The 8,222-nt window shown below is 30.6% G+C and overlaps 1 protein-coding gene across 2 annotated transcripts in view; it reads left to right on the top strand.

The window, feature by feature from the left end:
* Positions 1–815: 815 nt before the first annotated feature.
* The window catches only part of bdh1 (3-hydroxybutyrate dehydrogenase, type 1), a 15,318-nt gene continuing 7,911 nt past the window's right edge, over positions 816–8,222 (top strand). For both annotated transcript variants that reach the window (XR_007570659.1, XM_050056178.1), the window contains exon 1: positions 816–1,143. Coding sequence is in view for 1 of the 2 variants with exons in the window: in XM_050056178.1 (XP_049912135.1) it covers positions 931–1,143 (213 nt within the window). In the remaining variant the exon portion in view is untranslated. The remainder of the gene's footprint in view (positions 1,144–8,222) is intronic.

The following is an 8,222-nucleotide window of genomic DNA, read 5'->3' as shown; positions in this document are numbered from 1 at the left end:
ACTATATAAGGGTTTTAAGTTATTGAATTTGGATTTGCGTATATATAAGATTTAGCTGAAACAATGGTTAAGTTATTAATATAATATTAATGGATTTATTGCCATTACATTTATTAAATCCAAATGAAACATTCCCGAATATAGTGAAATCAGAGCCAGTATTATCAATAATAAATCTGCTTTTTATTATGGACACAGTGCCAAAACAAATAAAGATATGTTTCTGGGAGTAGTACATCACAGAATAAACAATTAATTGTTCATTTATTGGCTTGGTAATATCTGTAAATAACTAAAATAATTTTAAAGGAGATGTCCCTTATTTTTTAGGCATGTCAATAAATACTTACACTGTAATTTCCAAATATTTTATTTATATTAAGGTCTTTTGTAAAGCTGTTCCATAGGGGACAGAGACAGCATTACTCTGAAATAAACTGTGTATACCTCTGCTGTTATTTTTGGTAGACAAAAAGCATATCTGACCCACAGGAGTCATCATCTTTAAAAGGGATTGCATTCATGACTACAGAATATTCCTTTGGAGTTACAGGTAAACCACATTTAGAGAGGAATTCTGAGTCTGAGTCACTGCCTCACCAAGATCATTTCATTTGTGAACAGTTTCTTATAAAACAGTGATTTGTTTAATACAATATGTTCCTGTTAATCCAAATGAAATATTTCTGAGGGGAGATGTCATGTAAATGATGGAAACTGGACATTTTCAGGGGGCAGAGCAGCTCAAAAAAGTTTGTGAGAGGTTGTCAAAACAAGGGACGTCGTTGCGTGGTGACGCCATCACGCAATGAGACTCCAACGTCACTTCGCAACTTGTAGCAACAGATCGACCTCCCTGCAGCAACTTCCCCTGAATATTATTTGGTAATACTGTTCCTCGTCTGGAAAGCAACACTCTGTTCTGCCAAGATGGCCCCGCTCCCTGTGCTCCGGGTGGCGCTCCTGGTGTCATTCTCAGTGTTCCTCACGGTGGTGCTGGGCTTCGGACTGCCTGCTCTCCTGAATGTAGCGATGAGGATGTTGGGATTACCGGAGACCAGTGTGACCGAGTGCATAGTTGTGCTCTATTTACTTTTTGTGGTGTATGTGGCGACGCCTCGCATTCCCAGGGGCTGTGTGGAGGTAAGGTTACAGTATGGACTCCTGTTTCCTGCACGAAAAGTATTAATGTCCAGCATATAGGCAATAGTATATTAATTAATTTTACATGTATATGGCATTTTACTGGGATGCAGTTTATCATAGCATCAGTTTAATATGGCACGTCGACACCAGAAGTGAAAAATTAATGAAAGCCTCGCAACTGTAAAACCTCAGTTTGACATTAAAAAGTCATACCATGGTACTCCCATTATAAAAATCATGATACAGTATGCCATTAAAAAAGTCAAAGTCATGTATAGTATGGCATAAAGATAAATGCCGTGATGAATATCATATATCATAAGGAGTAGGACATAGTATGCCATAAAATGTCATAGGGCAAGTATGGCATAAAAATAGTTAATATACTGTCATAACAAATACCAAAAAGTGATATTGTAGAATGCCATAAGAAAAAAATATAGTATGTCAAACAAAGTAAAAAAACAAAACAAAAAAACAACTAAAAACAGTTAAGTATGGCATAAAAATATTGGTAAAATAAATTAAATTTAATAAAATATTATATAGCAAAGTATAATGGAAAAGTCATAGTACAGTATGGCAATAAAATGTCACTATATGGCATAAATGCAGTATAGTATAGTATAGTATAGTATGGCATAAAAGTGCCATAGTGTAGTATGCCAATAAGGGAAATATAGCATAATATGCAATAAAACATTCCATATATTAAGTAATGAAACATGCCAAGAAAATATGTACAGTATGTACTGTCTGCCATAAAAAAATGCATAATTTATTATTTCAATAAAAATGTGAAAAATGTCAAAGTGTAGTGTGCTAAAAATGTCACAGTGTACTAGTATGTGATAAGTCATAGTATAGTATGCCTAAAGAAAATTAATAGTATAATATACCATAAAATGTAATACTATGTCTGAAAAAAGGAAAATAAACATAATACTAATAAGAAGAATAAGAATAGAGTTTGCCATTAAAATGTCATAACATGTCATAACATTGTAAAATATGTCAAAAAAAAGTCAAAAAAGGTCATAGTATAATATGCATAAAAAGTGTCATGAAAATTGCGTGGTATGCCAATAAAAATAATTCATCTTAAACTATGCCATTAACACATCATAAATGGTATGTCACAAAAAAATAACTATAGTATGCCATAAGAATGTCATATGTCATACAACTGCGAAAAAATGTCATCGTATAGTATCCCATAAAAATTTGAAAGAATATCATAGCATACTATGTGCTAAAAATGTCAAAGTATAGTATATCATACAAATGCGAAAAAATGTCATAGTATATAGTATGACATAAAAATGTGAAAAAATGTCATTGTATAGTATGCCATAAAAATGTGAAAAAAATGTCATAGTAAAGTATGCCATGAAAATGTCAGCATAGTATGTCATAAAATGTGAAAAAATGTCATAGTAGAATATGTCGTCAAAAATCGTGAAAAAACCTCATAGTAAAGTATGTTGTCAAACATCATGAAAAAAACATCATAGTATAACATGTCAAAAATCATGAAAAAACGTCATAGTATATTATGTCATCAAAAATCATGAAAAAACATCATAGTATAGCATGTTATAAGAATTCATGAAAAAACGTCATAGTATAGCATGTCGTCAAAAATCATGAAAAAATGTCATAGTATAGTATGTTATAAGAATTCATGAAAAAACATAGTATACAGTAGCATGTTGTCAAAAATCACGAACAAACGTCATACTCTAGTATGGCGTCAAAAATCATGACAAAAAAATGTCATGGTATAGTATAGGGGCGGCAGTAGCTCAGTCCATAGGGACTTGGGTTGGGAACCGGAGGGTCGCCCGTCCGAGTCCCCGTCCAGACCAAAATATGGAACGTGGACTGGTGGCTGGAGAGGTGCCAGTTCACCTCCTGGGTAGCCCCCCCACTCTGACATCCCTCCAATTTGTGTAGTATAGGTCCTGTTTGTGCATGTGTGTGTCTTTCAGACTTGTGTGTAATTGACAAACAAGAGTGAAAACATTGAATTTCCCCTCAGGGGGATTAATAAAGGAAATACACTTAAACTTAACTTATAAACTATGTCATTAAATATCATGAAAAAATGTCATAGTATAGCATGTCGTCAGAATTCATGAAAAAACATAATAGTATGTCATCAAAAATCATGAAAAAACGTCATAAAACTACGAAAAAACGTCATAGTATAGTATGTCGTCAAATGTCATGAAAAAAATGTCACAGTATAGCATGTCTTCCAAAAACATGCAAAAATGTCGTAGTATACCATGTCATCAAAAATCATGAAAAAACTTCATAAAACTACGAAAAAACGTCATAGTAAAGCATGTTGTCAAAAATCATGAAAAAACGTCACAGTATAGCATGTTGTCAAAAATCATGAAAAAACATCATAAAACTGCGAAAAAACGTTATAGTATATTATGTCATCAAAAATCTTGAAAAAAGTCATAGTATAGTATGTCATCCAATATCATGAAAAACGTCATAGTATAGTATGTTGTCAAAAATTGTGAAAAAAAAGTCATAGTATAGCATGTTGTCAAAAATCATGAAAAAACGTCATAGTATAGTATGTCATAAAAACAATCATGAAAAAACGTCATAGTATAGTATGTTGTCAAAAATCATGAAAAAACGTCATAGTATAGTATGTCATAAAAAAAACGTCATAGTATAGTATGTCGTCAAAAATCATAAAAAAATGTCATAGTATACCATGTCGTCAAGAATCATGAAAACGCTTCATAAAACTACAAAAAAACGTCATAGTATAGTAAATCTTCAAAAATCATGAAAAAAACGTCATAGTATAGCATGTCTTCCAAAATCATGCAAAAATGTCATAGTATACCATGTCGTCAAAAATCATATAAACGCTTCATAAAACTACAAAAAAACATCATCGTGAAGCATGTTGTCAAAAATCATGAAAAAAATGTCATAGTATAGCATGTCGTTAAAAATCATAAAAAACGTCATAGTATAGGATGTCGTCAAAAATCATAAAAAAATATCATAGTATTGTATGTCTTCCAAAATCATGCAAAAACGTCATAGTATAGGATGTCGTATAAAATCATGCAAAAAAGTCATAGTATAGCATGTCGTCAAAAATCATAAAAAAATGTCTTCCAAAATCATGCAAAAATGTCATACTAAAGCATGTTGTCAAAAATTATGAAAAAAAATGTCATAGTATAGCATGTCGTCAAAAATCATAAAAAAATGTCATAGTGTAGCATGTCGTCAAAAATCATGAAAAAAAATGTCATAGTATAGCATATCGTCAAAAATCATAAAAAAAAAAGTCATAGTATAGCATGACGTCAAAAATCATGATAAAAACGTTAAGGTATAGCATGTCTTCCAAAATCAAGCAAAAATGTCATAGTATAGTATGTCTTCCAAAATCATGGAAAAATGTCATAGTATACCATGTCGTCAAAAATCATGAAAACGCTTCATAAAACTACAAAAAAAGTCATAGTAAAGCATGTTGTCAAAAATCATGAAAAAAATGTCATAATATAGCATGTCGACAGAATTCATGAAAAAACGTCATAGTATAGCATGTCGTCAAAAATCATAAAAAGATGTCATAGTATAGCATGTCTTCCAAAATCGTGCAAAAATGTCATAGTATACCATGTCGTCAAAAATCATGAAAACGCTTCATAAAACTACAAAAAAACGTCATAGTAAAGCATGTTATCAAAAATCATGAAATAAAATGTCATAGTATAGGATGTCGTCAAAAATCATAAAAAAATGTCATAGTGTAGGATGTCGTCAAAAATCATGAAAAAAAATGTCATAGTATAGTATGTCGTCAACAGTCATAAAAAAATGTCATAGTATAGCATGTCGTCAAAAATCATGATAAAAACTTCAAGGTATAGCATGTCTTCCAAAATCATGCAAAAATGTCATAGTATACCATGTCATCAAAAATCATGAAAACGCCTCATAAAACTACAAAGAAAGTCATAGTAAAGCATGTTGTAAAAAATCATGAAAAAAAATGTCATAATATAGCATGTCGACAGAATTCATGAAAAAACGTCATAGTATAGCACGTTGTCCAAAATCATGAAAAAACCTCATAGCATAGTACGTCGTATGAAATCACGAAAAAACCTCATAGTATAGTATATCGTCAAAAATAATGAAAAAAATGTCATAGCATAGTATGTCGTCAACAATAATGAAAGAACGTCATAGTATAGCATGTCGTCAGAATTCATGAAAAAATGTCATAGTATAGTATGTCATCAGAATTCATGAAAAAACGTCATAGTATAGTATGTCGTCAAAAATAACAAAAAAAACGTCATAGTACAGTATGTTGTCAAAAATCATGGAAAAACGTCATAGTTTAGTATGTCGTAAAAAATAATGAAAAAAACGTGACAATATACGATGTCGTCAAAAATAATGAAAGAACGTCATAGTATAGCATGTTGTCCAAAATCATGAAAAAACCTCATGGTAAAGCATGTCGTCAGAATTCATGAAAAAACGTCATCGTATAGTATGTCGTCAAAAATCATAAAAAAAGGTCATAGTATAGTATGTCCTCAAAAATCATGGAAAAACGTCATAGTATAGTATGTCCTCAAAAATCATGAAAAAACATCATAGTATAGTATGTCGTCAAAAATCATGAAAAAAACATCATAGTATAGCATGACGTCAAAAATCATAAAAAAAAAAGTCATAGTATAGCATGACGTCAAAAATCATGGAAAAACGTCATAGTATAGTATGTCCTCAAAAATCATGAAAAAACATCATAGTATAGTATGTCGTCAAAAATCATGAAAAAAACATCATAGTATAGCATGTTGTCAAAAATCATAAAAAAATGTCATAGTATACCATGTCGTCAAGAATCATGAAAACGCTTCATAAAACTACAAAAAAACATCATAGTAAACCATGTTGTCCAAAATCATGAAAAAACCTCATAGTAAAGCATGTCGTCAGAATTCATGAAAAAACGTCATAGTATAGTATGTCGTCAAAAATCATAAAAAAACGTCATAGTATAGTATGTCCTCAAAAATCATGGAAAAATGTCATAGTATAGTATGTCCTCAAAAATCATGAAAAAAACGTCATAGTACAGTATGTTGTCAAAAATCATGAAAAAACGTCATAGTATAGTATGTCGTCAAAAATCATGAAAAAAACGTCATAGTATAGCATGTTGTCAAAAATCATGAAAAAAATGTCATAGTATACCATGTCGTCAAGAATCATGAAAACGCTTCATAAAACTACAAAAAAACGTCAAGAATCATGAAAACGCTTCATAAAACTACAAAAAAACATCATCGTAAAGCATGTCGTCAAAAATCATGAAAAAAAATATCATAGTATAGCATGTTGTTAAAAATCATAAAAAACGTCATAGTATAGGATGTCGTCAAAAATCATGATAAAAACGTCAAGGTATAGCATGTCTTCCAAAATCATGCAAAAATGTCATAGTATACCATGTCGTCAAAAATCATGAAAACGTTTCATAAAACTAAAAAAAAAGTCATAGTAAAGCATGTTGTCAAAAATCATGAAAAAAAATGTCATAATATAGCATGTCGTTAAAAATCATGAAAAAACGTCACAGTATAGCATGTCTTCCAAAATCATGCAAAAATGTCATAGTATACCATGTCATCAAAAATCATGAAAACGCTTCATAAAACTACAAAAAAAGTCATAGTAAAGCATGTTGTCAAAAATCATGAAAAAACATCATAGTATAGCATGTCGTCAAAAATCATGAAAAAACGTCAAAGCATAGCATGTCGTCAAAAATCATGAAAAAACGTCACAGTATAGTATGTCTTCCAAAATCATGCAAAAAAAGTCATACTATAGCATGTCGTCAAAAATCATAAAAAAAAGTCATAGTATAGTATGTCTTCCAAAATCATGCAAAAATGTCATAGTATACCATGTCGTCAAAAATCATGAAAACGCTTCATAAAACTACAAAAAAACGTCATACTAAAGCATGTTGTCAAAAATCATGAAAAAAATGTCAAAGTATAGCATGTCTTCCAAAATCATGCAAAAATGTCATAGTATACCATGTCGTCAAAAATCATGAAAACGCTTCATAAAACTACAAAAAAACATCATCGTAAAGCATGTTGTCAAAAATCATGAAAAAAAATGTCATAGTATAGCATATCGTTAAAAATCATAAAAAACGTCATAGTATAGTATGTCGTCAAAAATCATAAAAAAATGTCATAGTATAGTATGTCTTCTAAAATCATGCAAAAACGTCATAGTATAGGATGTCGTCAAAAATCATGCAAAAAAGTCATAGTATAGCATGTCGTCAAAAATCATAAAAAAATGTCTTCCAAAATCATGCAAAAATGTCATACTAAAGCATGTTGTCAAAACCATGAAAAAAAATGTCATAGTATAGGATGTCGTCAAAAATCATAAAAAAATGTCATAGTGTAGCATGTCGTCAAAAATCATGATAAAAACGTTAAGGTATAGCATGTCGTCAAATATCATGAAAAAATGTCATTGTATAGCATGTCGTCAAATGTCATGAAAAGAAAAAATGTCATTGTATAGCATGTCGTCAAATGTCATGAAAAATGTCATCGTATAGCATATCATCAGAAACTAAAAAGAAACGTCATAGTATAGTGTGTCGTCAAAAATCATGAAAGAAACCTCATAGCATAGTACGTCGTATGAAATCACGAAAAAACCTCATAGTATAGTATGTCGTCAAAAATAATGAAAAAAACGTCATAGCACAGTATGTTGTCAAAAATCATGAAAAAAAATGTCATAGTATAGCATGTCGTCAAAAATCATGATAAAAACGTTAAGGTATAGCATGTCTTCCAAAATCATGCAAAAATGTCATAGTATACCATGTCGTCAAAAATCATGAAAACGCTTCTTAAAACTATAAAAAAATTCATAGTAAAGCATGTTGTCAAAAATCATGAAAAAAACATCACAGTATAGCATGTCGTCAGAATTCATGAAAAAACGTCATAGTATAGTAT

This window comes from Epinephelus moara, chromosome 11 (genome assembly GCF_006386435.1).
Source record: "Epinephelus moara isolate mb chromosome 11, YSFRI_EMoa_1.0, whole genome shotgun sequence".
NCBI lineage: Eukaryota > Metazoa > Chordata > Actinopteri > Perciformes > Serranidae > Epinephelus > Epinephelus moara.
This window is presented reverse-complemented; position numbering and strand designations above follow the sequence as displayed.